The sequence below is a fragment of the Cryptomeria japonica genome, chromosome 4, assembly GCF_030272615.1.
Source record: "Cryptomeria japonica chromosome 4, Sugi_1.0, whole genome shotgun sequence".
NCBI classification, from domain to species: domain Eukaryota; kingdom Viridiplantae; phylum Streptophyta; class Pinopsida; order Cupressales; family Cupressaceae; genus Cryptomeria; species Cryptomeria japonica.
Window position 1 is genome coordinate 721,202,011 of NC_081408.1, and position 20,329 is coordinate 721,222,339.

The window sequence follows — 20,329 nt, forward strand, 5'->3', positions numbered from 1 at the left end:
TCTTCCAAATGTAACATGGTGAAAAGTGTTTGAAGGGTAATCAATAGTGAGACCCTCATCTCTCTTTGAGGGAAAGAGTAGTTTTCCTCTTAATCTATCATTTACCATTTTTCCACCATTACAATTTATTAATCTAAACCAATTGTGTTGTCAAAACTATATAGCTTGCCCAAATCCTAATAGAAAGTCCAATGCAAGCAACCTCATATAGGCTCCTATATATCAAAATATCCCCCTTGGGTAACTATTCTATAGGGTGGAATGATAAATTTGCTTTACCTAGATGGAGCCCTTATCTTCATTCCCTTAGTCAATGAGCATCACAAATTGAACAAATCTATATCAATCACTTGACCAAATAGCTTAAAAAGACTTTATATCTATTTCATTAGATTAACCTAAATTAAAATCTATCCAAAATACCAAAATAATTCTAATAACAAAAAAGTGTTAAATTCTAATAAAAAGAAAGTGTTGATACCATAATAGTTTCATTTTATTGAGATATCCACAAAATCCATAAACAAATTATACGAAACCTTAATTTGATAAGATTGCAATTTCATCTTACAAAATCATTAAAACATCCAATACCCATTACACACCATTGAATTCTCCACTTGCTGAGTAGAAATTGTATGTTTCCTTCTAGTTCACATTCGACACATTAAACACTTTTAATATTCAATTAACTTTTTTTTTTTAACAAGTACTTTAAAAAAAAAAAGTTCTTGATGTTTTTTTTGTTAGAGTAAAAGGTTTTATTTACTTAATTAATTTAATCATATTGATTAATTAATTAAGTCACCTTTTCTTTTTTCACTTAAGCTAAATTTAGGAAGATTTTTTAGGCATTTAATAATTATTTTATTTCATGCATTCAACCCTTAGGGTTTGCTTTAGGGTTTTGATCTCCTTTATTAAAGAATTGATCTCATTGTAATTAATTGATTCTAGCAAGTTAATTCAATTCTGATTCTTCTTGCAATTGTCTCCAATTATTCTTGCACTCTCTTGCTTGTAGGTTCTTCTCTTGTACGTGGCGGGTATTTGCATGCAGGTGATTATTGGGCTTGTGGGAATTCATGAATTCTAGCATGGAATCAGAGCTCTAGACCTGATGCACCCTATTCGATAAATTTGAGATTTTCCTTACAACAAGTTTTTTTGTGCAACTTGGGTCAATTTTAATCTCAAAATCAGATCCAGAAGGTTCAAGATAGTAAGGATCACCTTTTGTTTCATTGAAATTAGACATACGAGGACAATTCCATAAGGGTTTCAAGTTCTAGGGTTTTTTCTATTTCAGGAGGAACCTGAAAATTCAAAGCATCTTGGGCCTAAACGAACCTTGCCATCAGTTTCAAAAGGTCAATTCCATAAATTTTGATATATAATTCGGCATATTTGAGTTATAGTAGCTTCTGGGGCAAAAACAAATTTCCCTGCAAGTCGTACAACCGTACAGGTATGAAATTAATTAATTTCGTAAAAAAAAAAAATTAAAAAAGTTTTTTTGAGGTCGAAGCCCACCAACGGTGACCACTAGCTGTTGGTGGCTAGCGGACCACCAACAGTTGTCGCCAAACCTTCGCTCGCCACAGCTCCGCCGCTCCGCTACCCACCACTGCTCCGCTCTGCCTAGTCACCACCTCAGCTCCGCCCAAGAACCACCAAGGTGGTGGAATTTGTTTTACCAAGTCTTATTGATAGCCAAGTGTTTTTTTGCGATATCTTGAGCAAATGGAGGCGAATTGGATAAACCATATATCATCGAAACACTCTTTTCGAGATGGATCCAAATCTGGAGGTAATATTTTTTGGTTTTGCCATTTTGCACTTGTTTTTTTCCAGTCAAAGTCAGAACTATTTTTTGGCACTTTCAGGGGCATATCTTTTGCAAACGAATAGGCGTTGGAAAGGTGTTGGAACGCTCTATTCATATCTACATCTTATTTTATCAGAAAATTCATCAGGTACATAGAGATCGGTCATTTGTGTTTTTTTTCTTTTTCACACTTTCCAAATTTTAGATTTGTGTTAGGGTTTGGTCTTTTGTAGTGTGGGGGGTATTTTTACTCTATTTCACATGGCAGACCTTTCCTCTATTAAGCAGCTCACCCAATACAATTATCACACCTAGAAAGAACATATGACTCGCCTTCTTATGGCGAAAGGATTATGGTCTTGTTTGGATGAGGTTCAACCTCAGTTGACTCGTGCATTTGAGATCATGCAGCATCGGAACCGCATGGATGAGGCCATGGGGATGCTTTCCCTAAATATTTAAGATAGTCTTTTGTTCCACCTTGAGGGTTGCACTACACCTCGGGCCATGTGGATCAAGTTTCAGACTCTCTTTGGCACCATCAAGTTTCAGGTTCTACAGATTGAGGCAGAGTTGACTTCTTTGGCAACTGATTCCTTTCCTACCATTGATGACTTCCTAATGAAATTCAAATCATTGCAATCTCAATTGGAGGGTGTTGGTACTACAAAGACAGATACAGAGTGCATCTACCTGATTCTCACTATGTTTTGAGGTCCTTTTCATATTTTCTTCCTGTTTTTTCTCCACCATGGATGCTATGGGGGCATGTCATACCATGCCCACTTTTAAGATGTTTTGTGATCGTCTGACTCGTGAGCAAGCCCAGATATCCTAGTTTGACTCTCACACTAGATCACAGAACCATGCCTTGGTTGTAGAGTCATCTCAGGAGCCACAGAAGCAAAAACAAAAGCTAAAGACCAAAGAGCCTGGGAAAGATTCTAGTTCACAGCAATCCTTGGGCCCACCTCCTCCTAAAGGTGGGAAATCAAAGAAAGATAGACCTAAGTGTGCTTATTGCATCAAGCCAAATCATGATGAGTCTCAGTGCTATGAGAAGAAGATTGTTGGATATGCAAAACAGGTTTCAGATTTGACAACTCTTCTTCAAAAGAGCAACATTGATATTATGTCTTCTTCTTCTTCTACTTCTCACAGGTCTTCTTCTTCATTCCAGACAGATGGACAAGACAAAAGTAAGGGTCATACATTATGTGCCACAGTTAGTCCACCTTCTTCTAGATGGTTACTTGATTCAGGTGCTTCAAATCATATGGCATCTTCTCAAGATATTTTCTCATCTTTTTCAGGCTTCTCCTACACCACACATTTCGATGGATAACAACATTGTTATGACTGTATGTGGGAAAGGTTGTATCCACATTGATGATGGTACGTTTCATGATGTATTATGTGTTCCATCTTTGTCCTCTAACCTTATCTCCATCTATCAGATTACTCACAGTGGGACAAGGAAGACAGTTGAGTTCACCCGAGATTCAGTGCACATCAAAAATAGTGAGACTGGCAATATTGTTGCAACAAGGACAATTGATCATTCTTCCCGCGTGTACTCTTTCTCTCATTTTGGTCCACCATCTCCACTGTCTGAGTATCACTCTCTTTCTTTAAGAGAGCGTGTTGAGGTGAAGTCGGGTCACTTGAACTTGTGTGTTGTTCTTGAGACCAGTGTTATGACTTCTACACCTCCACCTCCTGTTGAGATTGCTTATGTTCAATAGGAGTCCTCTTCAGCATTGCCTGACATTGTAGCTCCATGCATCGAGCCACCTATTCCAATTGTTGAGGATATTTCAGAGGATGTTCATTCCCTCTCAGATGACAAATTTAGCACATTTGTTGTCCCACCATCATTGGAGATTCCATTACAGCATCATCATGCATTCTCCTTTGAGCATCATCCAGGCCTTCCAGTTTCACCTCCTATTCAGGGGTATCCTCTTCTTTGTCCACAACCTTTGTTTCTTCTGTATTGGAGACACGTTGGTTTGACTATCGGCACAGGGATTCTATCATTCTGGGGGGGCTTTGGAGTCTCAAACCTCTCTGATGGGGGGGTTGGTTATACACATGTTCTTGAGAGAGTCTCTTGAGACATGCACTTGTACTTTCTTTTTTCCATCTCTTTTTGGCGAGGAGTTTTTTCCCTCTGGGTTTTCTCATTTTCTCCATTTTATAGAGATTTGCATGTTGTGATTGGATACCTCATTAGGCCTTGTTGTCAGGACCCAAATTTGCATTGTTGCATATAGTTGCATTTTTTGCATGTAGCTGCTTTCATGCACTTAGCTTTTTGGCTACTCCCTAAATTCATCTTAAGGGGGGATGTTAGAATAAAAGGTTTTATTTACTTAATTAATTTAATCATATTGATTAATTAATTAAATCACCTTTTCTTTTTTCACTTAAGCTAAATTTAGGAAGTTTTTTTAGACATTTAATAATTATTTTATTTCATGCATTCAAACCTTAGGGTTTGCTTTAGGGTTTTGATCTCCTCTATTAAAGGATTGATCTCATTGTAATTAATTGATTCTGGCAAGCTAATTCAATTCTGATTCTTCTTGCAATTGTGTCCAATTATTCTTGCACTTTCTTGTTTGTAGGTTTTTCTCTTGTACCTGACAGGTATTTGCATGTAAGTGATTATTGGGCTTGTGGGAATTCATCAATCATGAATTCTAACATTTTTAATACAGAAAATCAGTTAATAATCTTTCATTATTTTCACATAAATCAGTGAGTTAGACGCTTGATTATGATACTTAACATCATATTTCCTTCATCCAACATCACACAATTTGTTAGATTTATGATCTTGTTTATAGCATCCACTATAAACTTACCTCTTCTTGATCTAAGTCCAACCATAGTGAGGGAGACCCCTGACCCTTGAGTCAGCACACTAAACAATTTTTTTCAATTTAATTAATCAAAAAGGAAAAAAAAATTATAATTTTTTAAACATGAAAAAATAAATTATAATCCTTCATTACCTCCCCCTAAATCAAGAGTTTGGCTTTAGCAACATCATTGCTTTATCCAACATCTTAGCATACTCGATTTCTGATTCTGATTAGCACCCACTATATGCTTACCTATTCTAAAAAATCCAGTCAATAAAGTTCAGCTGAAATAAAAGAGACCCCGGGAACTAATGATTCAAACAGTCAACCTCTGACTGAAACATTCAATGGCTACTGATCGATCTACTGGCCACACCTGCTTTTGAATAATTATATTTGAATAGGCTAGTTTCCATACAATGTGGAACTAAATTATCAGCATGTAGATGCCTCAAATTAAGTCTTTTTCTTTGTCAGCCAAATATAGCACGACCTAACATGATACAGATAAGTTTTTGACTCAGATCACCCGAAAAAATGGTCTGAGACAGGACCTTCAAAGGTACTATATTAGCTTCAGCTAAATGCGACTATCAGAGAACACATCTACTGATTTGGGTTCCAGCGTGCATATTTCTGAGAGAAAAATAAAAAAATCTGAAACAAAGGAAATTGCCCCCACAAAAAAAAAGCCCTTGGATTTTTGCATTGAAGACAACTAAATATTTACAAATGTGCTTTCAAAATTGTAGGGCTTGGTTGAGTTGATTTCATACTCAATAGAATACTAGCCTCTACTGATAGCTTACATCTGAATCAGAATTTAATAAAAACAAATGCAACCGATTAGGTTACTAGTCTAGTTTCAGTCCAATTTGCCACAAAATTCCTCACTTACGTACAAGCCTAGATTGAAATAAAATTGATGTCTTTACTCTTGTCAAACAGAATCAACCAAAAATAGTACAAATTTCTTAAAGTACTTTGTCCCAAACAACCCAAATTCACACCAGGGACCCAAATGAACAAAATCCTCAGCTTTGTTCAAGCCTCTACTGAAACCGAATTGAATTGCTCTACTACGGAGCAAAAATCAGCTAACACTAATGCAACCACATTACAGCTTTTGTTCCTCGCATACTAAATCCGCACATATGGGATCCTGCTAACTAGCTGTCCAAGGGGATTAATCCATAGTGCTACATCCATTACAATCACAAAACTGCAATGCTCAAAAAGATATGATGCACTGAGAAAAAATTATTAGAATTTCACCAATTCGACAAAACCCTAACTTGTTAAACCATAAAGCAGCATCATCACAAAAATAAAGCTGGCTCGGCGCACAGATTATATAGATGATTTGACAAATCTGTTATCTTCAGGTAAAATGCCCTTGACAGATATGGACCAAACCAATATTATCCCAGTTAAAATCCTGGTCAGCAATGGGATAAAACCTAACATCTTTCAAGCCATTATCAAAATAATCTGGGTCAGTCAATAGGTTACAATGAATGATGCCACAAATCTATTTTTCTCCCAAATTAAGCTTCTTGCCGGCAATGGCTCAAAGTAGTAATACTGCTTTCATTAATTTAACAAAGCTCAAACCCCTTGTCAGAAAGGGGCAAAGCCCAAATATTAAGCTCTGGTACATCATTATTACAAATAATTGGAACACTGCTCAAGCACAATCTGCATAAACTTCAATCCCTTGAGCCACCCAAATCCATATGGCATTTCACTGTCCGGTTCTTCACATCAACCGGGCCACATTGTTCAATCAAAAACTTGAGAAAGAACGCATCCGTATGACTTGCCTAATGCACTGAGAGAAAAATGCATTAGGCAAAAACCATTATGATTGTAGCCTCAATCCCTCGAGGAAATCTGATGTCATAAACCTTTACAGCAGAAATATCTGTCAAGGGTAAACATTTTGCACCAATAATAACATTAGTCTGGTACGTCGAATCCATTGAATTACTTCAAAATCCTTATTTTTTCACGATTAAAAACCCGTCAACAATGAGGAAACACAACGTAACGAATTGTATTAATCTAATAAACCCTAAACCCCTGTTCTGGAACAGTAAAGACTATAATCCCAAATCCTTCCGCACCAGCAATATCTGGCTAGGGCACACCTTATGAAGCATTAATAATACCATGCCATTCCTTACACTAAAAAATTTCACAACGCCAATTTTTAAAACACAACCTAACCGATAAAAATGATTTCATGAATCTACAGCAATAGCAAAACCTAATATTTCAATCCCAGAGAGGCACCATTATAAAGATATTGGATTAGTTCATAGTTTGTAACTAATGATATCAATAATTTAATCTTTAGAAGGACATTAAGAAAGCAACAACTTCAAGCTTCTTCTTCCCCCAATTTCTGCAACCTCTCCTCCTTGCAACGCCTCTGATCCTTCACCATGGAAGCAAAAACTTGAAGAAGAGAATCCAATCCATCAGTTCCAGGCTCAAGTATCTTTAGCGCATAGACAATGCTCTCAATGGTGGACAAACACCCCGGCTTAGGCTCACGGCGAACCTCAGAATAAATGCTCGGCCATTTCAGCGGCAGCCTGAAATGAGGCAACAACCTCAACCACGGATTCTCATAATAAATCCGCCTCGCCTTGCCCCATGTCCCGTCCAAAACCACCAAATGCTTAACCTCAAAGTCCGCGAAACCGGGCAGAAGATCTACCGCATTCTCGCTCGGGAAAAGAAGCGCAGAGCCCGATGGAAGACAGACCCACTCAGGAATACAAAGGTTTTGGTCCTTGGGATTCGAACCCGGGCCTTGGCTGCACATCTTATCAGCTGGGTCTTGTCCAGGTTGTGAATCCCCATTGTTTTGTGCGATCAAACCCTTTCTACCTATCCTACGCGCAATGCTGCGTTTCGAACCAGGGACCTTTGGCTTCACCCTATGTGAGGTTTCGAGTTCGAGGTCGCGAACGGAGATTATCTCCAGGTTTTTAAGGCCCAGCGAGGCAACCCGAACAGAGCCACACGGGTGTTTTCTTTCATCCGTGTGCTGTAGAATGGTGATTGCTGTTACATTTTCTACCTGTTTCTGAATGCGATTGCAGATACATACAACTGCAGGTTTGCAGCACCTCTCACAAAAGGGCCTTTTGGGTTTAGCTGCGTTGATTTGTTCAATGTATCCGTTGATTTGATGAATGGAACCCATCCAGACAGATTTTGTGGATGAGATATTTTTCGTTGGTAAAATTGGTGGCGAGTGTTGTAAAAACATCAGGACGGACGGGAATATATAGACGGAGGTCTGAAGGGTATCTCTTCAGCATAAGGCTAATTCTAACATTACCCTAGAGAATGACGATTCCGGATAAACACCTAGATTGTTGATCCGATTCGGTCATTTTTGTACAGCACATTGAGGCCCTGGCCAAGGAATTTCATCTCTTCCAAAGGAAGGGAACATAAGACTAAACGTGCTCAAATTAAAGAACAACAGCATTATAATGGGTCTTAAGGTGAAAAAAACATATTTTTATTATTTTAATATATAAAATATGTCAAAGCTTTGGTTACACAATTGGTCATACCTATGTCAGACCCTCATTGGGTTGAGTTGCTCACAAGCTTTGTGTCTTTATGCGTCCGCAAGTTTGAGCTGTTGTGGTGGTTACACAGGGGTCCATACCTGTGTCATCGTTGGGTTGGTTTGCTTGGAGGCTTTGTACTAGGCTATAGTGCTCACGGATCTGAGTTGTTGTTGTTGCATTAATGTTAGGGATGAAATGTCCTATTTGTGGCCTCACCTTGGCCAAGCTAAAAAACCCTATAGCCAATTAAAAAAGAATATGTCAAAGTTTATTTCAAGAATTTTTATGTAGTAGTTATTGTTAAGAGAATTTTTGAAAAATTGGTTATGGAAGATGAGAGTCTGGATTCAAGTATTAGTTATTGCTCTTGACTAATATGTATTGCTTTCAAGAATGACCAATAGAGTATCGTAATGGCTAGATAAACAACACTATGAAAACATGTTTTAGTTGTATGTATAATTTCTCTCACCAAAAATTCATCATTGTAATTTATTCCAAAGAAAATGCAATATTCATACTTGACATAAGATAATAATCTTTTGTGTCATAAAACCATCAAATCATCACTATAGTTTTAGCATACATTTAATTAAGCTATCTCAAAATATACCCAAATCAAATCTCTTTCAAATCTTAAATTTGCACTCAATTGGACCATCATCCTAAATCCACCCAAATATACCATGTACTTGATTAATCTTCATTTATTCAAACCAAATCTCACTCAAATATTTGATGTGCATGTCATTGGGCCATCTTCTATAATCCAAGCCATCTTAACCTAACTTTTTACTATATACTTGATTGAACCATTTTCATGCATCCAAAAATATTATATTTCTTTTAATACATAAAACATGTAAAAGTTTATTTGAAGAATTATTATTTAATATTTCTTGTTAAGATTGAGCAATGTACATCATAGTTATTTTCGATTGATTTTTGTAGATTTTTTGAAAAATAGGTTATGGAAGATGGGAAGATGGATTCAAGTACTAGTTAATCCTTGTGTTCAATAGATGGTTTGTGGCCTCAAGAATAACCATTGGTGTATCTTAATGGCAAGATACACAACATTATGAAGAGAAGTTTTAGTTATATGTGTAAATTGTTAGCAAGGAAAAATTATTATATGTGATTTCTCCAAGAAAATTCAACTTTTGTCATAAAACCATCAAATCATCACTATAATTTTAGTATATTTTAAGTCATCTAAAAATGTATCCGAACAAAATCTCATTCAAGTCTTTGGTCTTGATTAATCTTCATAATTCAAGCCAAATCCCACTCAAATATTTGATGTGCACTTAATTGGGTCATCTTCTCCAAATCAAACCATCTTACCCAATTTTTTACTATGTACTTTATTGAACCATTTTCATGCATCCAAATTAAAAGTCCACCCAAATATTTTAATATATATACTTGATTGATACAACTTTATGCTTGAGGTTTCCATTGGACTTTTAACACAAGGTGATGGAAATTTCTTCCAACAACTAAGTCAAATTCCACCCAAAAGTTTTGTATGCATTATAATAGTCTTCATAATCTATATAGAGGTAAAAGGAATCTAGCTTGTATTCTTCTTGTAACAAATTTATATTTTGACATAATTGGCGGAAATGAATCCCCTAATCTACTAAATGAATGTTGCAAATCTTATTAGATTTAATTTAGTGCATATACTGAGTGCATTGCACTATTATTTTTGTGTGGATAAGTATCCCCTTATCACTAAATCATTGTTGCAAGTCTTTTTAGTAGTCTTCTCAATCTATATTGAGATAAAAAGAATCTATCTTGTACTCTTCTTATAACAAATTTATATTTTGACATAACATTGGTGGAAATGAATCTCCTAATCTACTAAATGAATGTTACAAATCTTATCAGATTTAATTTAGTACATAAACTGAGTGCATTGCACTATTATTTTCTTGTGGATAAGAATGCCCTTACCACTAAATCATTGGTGCATGTCTTTTTCAAGACTTAATTTAATACATTATTTGAGTGCATTGAATTATCATTATCATTTTCTCCAAAGAAAAAATATTATATTCAATTTCTCCTAAACAAAATTTAGGATGCATATTTGGCATAAAATAATAAACCTTGTGTCCTACAACCATCAAATCATCACTATAACTTTAGTATACACTTGATTAGTTCATCTAAAAATGTGTCCAAACTAAAGCTTACTCAAATATTTAGTATGCAATTGGACCATCTTTTTAAAAATGTACCATCTCACCCATATATATATATATATATATATATATATATATATATATATATATATATATATATATATATATATATATATATATATATATATATATATATATATATATATATATATATATATATATATATATATATATATATATATATATATATATATAGTGCACTTGATTAATATTCATTATTCAAGTCATATCTCTCTCAAATATTTGGTATGCACTTGATTGGGCCATCTTCTCAAATCTAAACCCTCTTACCCAAATATTTACTATATATGATTGAACCATTTTTATGCATCCAAACTCAATCCCACTGAAATCTTTTAATATGCACTTGATTGAAACAACTTGATGCTTGAGGTTTCCATTGGAACATTTACACTTTAGCATAAGTTAATAGACATTGTTTCCAACAACTAAATCAAATTCCACCCAGATCCTTAGTATGTACTTAATCGATCCTTCTCCATGCATGAAAAATAGTGTGGCTCTTCTCAATCCATAAAGAGATCAAAGGAATTAGCTAGTACTCTTCTTGTAAATAAATTTACATATGGACATACCAAGTGCAAAAGAATCTCCTAATCTACTAAATCAATGCTATAAATCTTAGCAGGTATTGATATAGTGCATAATTATTGAGTGTAGTGCATTATCATTTTTTTATGGAAAAGAATCCCCTAATTAGCTAAATCAATATTGCAAGTCTTTTCCAGGGCTTAAAGTAATGCATTATTTCGTGTATTGAATTATCATTATCATTTTCTCCCAATAAAAATTATCATATTTATTTTTCCTAGATAAAACTTAGGATGCATACATGGCATAAGATAAGAAACCTTGTGTGCTACAACGATTAAATTTTTACTATAACTTAAGTATGCACTTGATTAATCCATCTAAAGATGTACCTAAACCAAAGCTCACTCAAATATTTAGCATGCACTCAACTGGGCCATCTTCTTGATTAATACATACAATCTCACCTAGCTATTTATCATGCACTTGATTAATCTTCATTCATCAAAACCAAACCCCACTCAAATATTTGGTATGCACTTGATTGGTCCATCTTCTCCAATTCAAACCATTTTACCCAATATTTACTATACATTTGATTAAACCTTTTTCATGCATCTAAACTCAATCTCACCCAAATATTTTAAGATCCACTTGTTTGAGATAAACGTATTCTTGAGGTTTCCATATGAGTATGTATACTTTAGTATAAGAGCATTGTGTTGTACCTTGCACATATGTGTAACAACCTTAAAATTTCTTAAACATTAACTAAAAATAAACATCTCAATTCTAACAACCTCCATCAAGTCCATGATGTAATATTGCATTAATAAGAAAGGCATATATGATATCCAATAATAATCCATCCAATAAAAATAAATCCCACTCGAGTAGTACAATGATGAAGTACATCACTAAGACATTGTAATAATATGAAAGTCTCACAAGTACATTCCTATCACTCAACAATGAAGACAAGATCATTTCATAACCAAGATATTCAAGGGCTCAAAACCACAATCCTCATCCATGATAAAAGTAATAGGTTATGAAACCATTCACACATATACAAGTGGTCTAAAAAATAATGTATACCATAAATAGTATTTGAAGAAGTCCAACTCAACTATGTAGGCTAATCCTTCAAGATGTCATGCTCCTTCTATTGATGAGGAAAGGGTTTGAACCCACAATAAGGATTTCCCTTTCCTCTCTATACATTAGTCAAGGTGAAGAAGTACCATTCACAATCCAAATGTGTGGTACAATTAATTATTAGTACATTGAAACATAAATCCAAAATATTTGAAGTACATTGAATAGATTTCACAATGCACGTTCAAAATAATAGATATATTCCAAAATAAGAAATATTTCACAACACATTTTCTAGCATCTAATACACCTATGAATGCATGGACATGAACAATCCAAATGTGACCATAAATAAAGACTATAAATCCTTCCAGTTATATAATGTTTGATTTCTTGTAACACATTCAAACCATATGCAACATGTTGGATATTAGAGTTGGAATGTGTTGTTGTCATTGATGTCAACATATTCCTATTGGCGGTGGACCAGCATCCCTCATGGGGATCCGCAACATGGTTTAACAACCTCCTGTGGATTCTATAAGTCTAGTGGTTGTATTGGGCATTGACAGGTTGATCTTTTGGTGCAACGACAATCCTAGCTTGTAACAAGTGGTATTAGAGCTTGGTCATAGATTCGAATCATGCAGGCCGCAGCAAGTGACACTGGGAGGGGGGTTGTTGGCAATGGGTCATCATCCCTCACTGGGATTCGCGACATGGTTTAACAACCTCCTTTGGATTCTATAAGTCTAGTGGTTGTATCATGCATTGACAAGTCGATCTTTTGGTGCAACGTCAACCCTATCTTGTAACAATTCCTGTGTTGCAAAGAATTGGTATGATGCAGAGAAGTTGAGTTGGTTTGGTTGCAGATGTGTTGATGTGGATTAATGGGTTTTGAGATACTTATCTCTATTTGATTCATTATGAGTTTCACTATTTTGAAAGGTCATTTGATCGAGTTATGCGATCTTGTGTGGTGATTGGTTTTTATGTTGGTACTGTATAGCAAAGTTGTGATTTCAGGATTATATTGCTCTGGAATTGATTCATTATGTTGTGAATATTTTGGAGAGTGTTTGGGACGTTCATGTGTGTCCTCAGTTCAGATTGTTCATGATTTGGAACTTCACAAGCATATCTTTTAGTTTGTCAGTTGGTGTTTTTGAGCTCCGATGATTAAATAATGATGATTCTTGTTATCTGAGTTGTTGCAGTTATTGCGGTGGAATTCACGTTGCTTGTTGATGTTCTCTAATCATGTGCTATGCATTTTGGTGGTCCGCGTTGATCATGGTGCGTGTTATTGAAGATATTATTGGTTTGGTGGTATTCTTCGTGTTATACGACTTTCTGGCCAACCCGATCGGTGTTGCGTGTTGTGGGTGATCTTGGCAAAATATTCGGTGGTGTTGAGTATTCGAGGATTTGATTTGGGTCCATGCTATATCCTTGCCAACATTGTATTGGTCTAAATATGGATTTGTGTATCATGTGATTTAATTCTGTAATTAGGTCTTATGTGTTGAGCCGACCTTAAGGTTAAGGATGATGTTTTATATAAATAAGTGTTGTGATCATGTAAGATGTGTGTCTGTGGTTGTATCTATGATCTGTGAGAGTATTGTATGTGTGAACAAGTGAATAAATCTTTCGGTAGTGTGGCAGAGCAGAGAAGTGTTGTTGTGCAGAAGTGTGCTTAACCGGAACTATGATCAGGCATTTGGAGATGTTATTCTTTTAGTTCATATAATTTGGATTGTTGTTCTATCTTTGTAAGGCAGTGAGCCTTCCCAGGGTTGTATCCCTTTGTTGTTTTTGAGCAGTGAGCTCTAGGCAGTGTGCCTAAATGCATGTGCATTCCCCATTATAATATTTACACATACTACTGCAAAGTATCATCATATTGTGGGTAGGTTCCCACCGTGGTTTTTCCCTTGACTAAGTTTTCCACATCAAAAATCCATGTATTATGTGTGTTTTTGATGTGGTGTTTATCTTTGCTATTGTTGTTCCTGATCAGATCTAAAGTTGAGGTTAATTTGTTTGAGTTTGGTGAAAACTAATTCACCCCCCCTCTCAGTTTTCTTACATTATTGCTGGTACATAGCACATTCCATTACACATCTATTTTCAAGCACATGGTGGTGTCTATAGGTTCATTTGTGATGTAATAATGGGTTGGATCAATGATCACCATGATGAATAATGATGAACAGTAAATACCCAACAGATACTGAGAGGGGGGGGTGAATCAGTATAGACAAAAACTTCTTTAACAACTTAAACTGCAAAGACTGCACTAACTGGTAAACAACATCATCGACCTAAATCAAGGCAATACTGGTAAAACACAATGACTGTAAAAGTCATAAACCGGTAACACTTAGATCTTCACGAAACCTAATATCTCATTTCCACTTCACCCATATGCTTAAAACCTAATATCTCATTTCCACTTCACCCATATGCTTAAACAAGTAATACATCAGAAATATAATGACCACTGGATCAGCATGCATTACCGCTTAACAGAAAACACTAAAACATCACATGAAAAAGCATCACACATGACACACTAATTTTTCACGTGGAAACCCAACTAGGAAAAACCACGGTGGGGATGAATACTCACAAGTTGTTCTTGAACTCTTCTGAAGTCCGCTCTATTAGGAGCCTAGTCTGGTTAAAGACTTTACAACAGGTTCTGCTAAGAACCGATCCTGCTAGGGATCACCCGGTTAAGGGATGGCTAAATACCCAGTTAGAGGTTAAAACCATGTTAAAGGTTACCTTGTCAGAGGATTTAAAGAAATCAATGATTTTGAGTCACCCTGTTAAAGGATTTATAAAAATCTTGTTAAAGCTACCCCGTAAAGGGATTTTCCAACTGCTGAAATGGTTAGAAGTCAATAGGTAATACACTGATCTGGTAACAGCACTTAATGCCAAGGTAGATCCACTTCAGTTCCTTTACATCCGCAATTACACTCTGTAGGTATCTACTCACTTCTCTGGTCTGGCAAAAATCACTTCACATACAATCATTTTCCAACAACATCAAATGAAAACCATCATCGACCTTATAGACAACAATTAGGTCGATAGCCAAAACCTAAAACCCTAAGCATCTAGGTTAACAATACAGTCGGTCCAATCTTGACTGTTCAAACACATTGCATAGAATAAAACAGTCTTGAACAGATCTCAAGACGTTCTCCATCGTCCGTTCTTCACCGCTTCTGGAAGCTAATAACCCATCACGCACTCTCCACCATTTACTAAGATTTTGCTCATTCCCGAGGTGGATATAATCAATCTTCTTCATGCAAGATCCTCAAGAAGATCCTTCACACGCACAAGGTTGACGTGGCAACGTGATCTAATCTTCATTTCAATGCTAACTCATCACAGGATGTCGTCGGTCGAATCACACAAACTTGGAATGCATCAACCAGAAACCTTGAAGCTGAGACTACCAACCGGTAGTCATATCAAATGAAACCCCGATACAAACTTTGCATATACCGGTTGACATTCCAACATACTGGTTCACTTTTTGTATATACTGGTTCATACCATCTGTAGCATCCTAAAATTGTGACACTTGCAATTTCGACTGCATTTCGGTCTTCACGATGGCGACGCAACATGGAACCTGAATGGAGACCCCGAAACTTGTTCATGACATCGAAAACTGCATTTTTCCAGCACCCTGCCTGATCCCTCCTTGCACCCTGTTGTCCCGGGAGGTGGGACCAGAGCGCCCAGCGCCCTGGTCCCTGGCCCTATTTTGGGCCCGGTCTCCTATGGGGCTTCAGGTCTTTTTGTTTGCAAATTGGAAAATAACATTTCTTGGTTGGCCTAAGGTCGGGAAAATCAGTCTATCAGCCCTAATTGACAAGTATATAAATGACATTTCCTCTCCCATTTGGAGGAGGAAGGACATAGGTTTACAAGACGTGGAAACGATACTCAAACATTCAAGCATTCAAGCATTCAAGCATTCCTTCAAGCCATTGATCATTCTAAGTCTCCATTCAAGGCTAAGTGTTGCATTCAAGACAAGGATTCAACCATTGAAGAGGAGATCACATACTACATACAACATACAACAACATCTATACCTTCGCATATAAGGATACAAACATCCTTACAACAAGGTACTAGTACTTGTTTTACATTACAATCATTTACATTTACATCATTTCTCATTTCTTGGTTAATTCCAAAACTGGGGTTTGACCTAAGGGCAAACCCCTAATCCCTAACCCCCCAATCATCTTCGCTTTTCTGTGTGTAGGTTGTAGGTACGCGGCTGAAATTGAAGATCTGGAATCCTTGTGCAGAGACGAACAGATCCCCCTTCGTTTCGCAGATTCTTCGGAGGACCGTGTGCACGTCGGGCGCCATCGTCCCGTCAACTTTTACTCAAATTTGCAGGACAGCGCCGTCTCGACATTTTACTGCTAATTCCAGGTCCACAGCTTCATCCTATATCCCGATCTCAGTTTATAAGTGAATCTTTCTCACTTTTCATGCATTCCTAGCTTAATCATTCTATCTACATTCTTTACAAAAGAGGGTAGCCTTGCTGTCTTAACCCTTGAAACTCATTCAGAATCCAATCTTGCATTGTGTGGGATTGGATCTTGTGGGTTTCAACCCCTCTTTTGAATGTAAAGTCTCCCCTAAGTGAAAACCGTCAACCCTAGTGACCTCCCTTCTCTCTCCTCGGAGTTGGAAGAGGGGAGAGCAACTAGGGTTTGATTTTCCGCTTTACACCATCATACCTGTTCACTTGCCAGTTTGCTTACTTCCATATACTAGTTCATACTTCAACATATTGACATCAATGAAAACATACACCATCATGTCATCAAACTCTACACATATGCCAACAATCTCCCCCTTTGACATTGATGGCAATACACAAAGATATCTCTACATCTTCTTCCATATAATCTATCTTCAATAATGCAGATATCTTCTCTGCTTCACATCTTCTCCCCCTTTGACAACAATGCCAAAGTGAAGGCACAAACACCCATGATCTACTATGTTGCTCCCCCTAAGGAGTAGCATCCTTCAACACATCAATCCTGAAAAGATTTGACATTACAATACCTGACTGATGTGGAGCACATACCTTTAGTTCACCTCTTGAAGGGGCAGCACCCCTAATTCACCTCTTAAATAGGTAAATGTAGCCTTCGGTAGAGGCTTGATAAAAATATCTGTTAACTGCTCCTTACTGGAAACATGTTCCAATACATCCTCTTTGTTCTGAACTTTCTCCCTCAAGAAATGATACTTGAGCTCGAAGTGCTTGGTTCTAGCATGCAATACTAGATTCTTGGAAATGTTAATTGCACTTGTGTTGTCACAAAATATACTTACCGGTTCAGATACAGGGACTTTGAAACCACTTAATACATGCTTCATCCAATTGTCTGAGTGTAGTTCATAAATGCTGCTACATATTCTGCTTCTGCTGTGGACTGAGAGATACAACTGTTTCTTGCTCATCCATGAGACTAGTCTACCACCAAGAAAGAATGCACCACCGATTGTGCTCTTTCAGTCGTCCACATTAGCAGCCCAATCGGTATCAGTAAACACTTTGAGATTGAAATCATTACTGTATGGATACCACAATCCATGATCTATAGTTCGATTCAGATATCTAAGAATCCGCTTGACTGCTACCAAGTGGGATTCTCTTGGACTTGTATGGAAATGTGCAACAATTCCCACTGCATGTGCAATGTTCGGTCTGTTGTGTAGTACATAGTGCAACTTACCAATCATTGACCGATATTCCTTGTCATTCACCAAAGCTGAGTCATCTTCTTTTGACAATTTACAACTGATCATCATCGGTGTACCAACCGGTTTACTGTCTTCCATGCCAAAGGTCTTCAACACCTCTTTGACATACTTGGACTGAGTGATAAAGATACCATCTTTTATTTGTTGAATCTATAGTCTAATGAAGAACTTAATCTCTCTGATTAGTGACATCTCAAATTCCTTCTTCATCACATCTACAAATGCATGGCTCATCTTGTCATTTCCACCAAAAATTATGTCATCAACAAACACTTCACATATCATAATCTGATCTCCTTCTGACTTCAAATAGATATTGCTATCTCCACTTGTTCTTTTAAATCCAATCTTCACAAGATGGGAGTGTAAATGTTCATACCATGCACTAGGTGCTTGCTTCAATCCATACAAGTCTTTATGTAGCCTACACACCATATCACGGTCTTCTGATAGGGCAAACCCATCTGGTTGCACTATATACACTTCCTCTTCAAGTATTCCATTCAGGAATGCATATTTCACATCCATTTGATACACTTTGAATCCCTTAAATATTGCAAATGCAAGAAGCATTTGAACTCCTTCCAATCTAGCTACTGGAGAAAAAATTTCTCCATAGTCTTATCCTTCTTCTTGAGCATATCCCTTACATACCAATCTTGCTTTGTTTCTAACCATTGTGCCATCTTCATTCAACTTGTTTCTAAAAACCCATTTGGTGCCAATAACATTTTTATGCTCAGGTCTGGGTACCAAAGACCATGTACCATTCTTTTCTATCTGGTCAAGTTCCTCTTCCATAGCCTTAATCTAGTCTTCATCTTTGTGTGCCTCTTTAAATGTTTTGAACTCAAATTCAGAAATCATGCAAGAATTTTCTCTGACCTTTCTTCTTGTAAGAATTCCTGCATCCTTATCTCCTATGATCTGCTTTGGATCATGATGCAACTTTACATACCTAGGAATGATCTTGGCTAATTCCTCTTGCTTTTCCTCTTCATCCTCATCTTCATCTTCATATACATCAGCATCTACTAGTGTAGGAGCACTGTTACTTGTACTTGGTTGTTTTGCAACCGGTTCCCATAAGGTTACAACTAGTTCATCTACCAATCGCTCACTGCTGGTTTCCTCAGGTTTCTCAAAGGTTTCATCAACTCTAACATTGATACTTTCAACAATTCTTTGAGTCCTATTGTTAAAACACTTGAGAGCTTTTCTCTTGGTGGAATACCCTAGGAATATTCCCTCATCACATTTTGCATCAAACTTGCTCTGGTATTCACTTCTCTTGATATAACACTTGCTACCAAACACTCTAAAGTAGCTTACTACAGGAGTCTTATCTATCCAATACTCATAAGGAGTTTTATCCTTACCTTTCTTGATGAGTACCCGGTTCATAGTGTAGACTGCAGTGCTCACCGCTTCTCTCCAAAAGGTGTGAGCAACCTTCCCTTGAATCAACATCATTCTGGCTACTTCAACTACAATCTGGTTGTTCCTTTCTGCTAGGCCATTCTATTGTGGAGTCCGGGGGGCAGATAGTTGCCTCTTGATGTCGTTCTCTTCACAATACTTATTGAACTCACTAGAAGCGAACTCACCTCCTTGGTCAGTCCTAAGGCATTTGATTCTCTTACCGCTTTCCTTTTCAACTAATGCTCTGAAGGCTTTAAACTTTCCAAAAGCTTTAGACTTGTCTTTCAAGAATGTGACCCACATCATTCTTGAGCAATCATCAGTAAGAATCATAAAGTACCTATCTCCCTGAACACTTCTAGTTTTCATAGGACCACACAAATTAGTATGTACAAGATCAAGTAAATTATCTGTTGTGAAAGATTTACCTTTGAAGGTTGAGGAAGACATTTTCCCTAGTTGACATTCTCTGCACAAAGGATTCTCCGGTTTATTTAGCACAGACAATCCTCTAACTGCCTTGATCTTACTGGCCTTCACAATATTATCAAAATTTACATGGCAGAGTCTCCTATGCCCTATCCAACTGTCATCAAACTTAGCCATTAGACATTGACTAATATTTGTATTTAACTGAAATAAGTTACCTTTGGTCTTCATACCGGTGGCCATCAGTTCACCACTCTTTCCTTTTATTTTGCTGGGCAACACTCAAAAGGTTATGCTTGAGACCTTCTACCCAATACACATTATCAGCACTGCTTTTTCCATTTAGAGAGATGGACCATTTTTCTTTCACCATACACGGTGCATCATTACCAAATTGGACTACACATCCATCACAATCTTCCAGAGACAGAAACTTTCTCTGGTCACTAGTCATGTGGTGAGAACAACCACTGTCAATAATCC

At 36.8% G+C, this 20,329-nt stretch overlaps 1 protein-coding gene across 1 annotated transcript; it reads right to left on the bottom strand.

Annotated features, from left to right (window-relative positions):
* Positions 1-6,014: 6,014 nt before the first annotated feature.
* Positions 6,015-8,132, bottom strand: LOC131032118 (uncharacterized). The gene has a single exon (XM_057963046.2). The coding sequence runs from the start codon at positions 7,979-7,981 to the stop codon at positions 7,082-7,084; it is 900 nt and encodes a 299-aa protein (XP_057819029.2). The 5' UTR covers positions 7,982-8,132; the 3' UTR covers positions 6,015-7,081.
* Positions 8,133-20,329: the final 12,197 nt, after the last annotated feature.

Coding starts and splice junctions, on each gene's coding strand:
- LOC131032118 (XM_057963046.2), bottom strand. CDS start 7,981: ATGTTTTTACAACACTCGCCACCAATTTTACCAACGAAAAATATCTCA.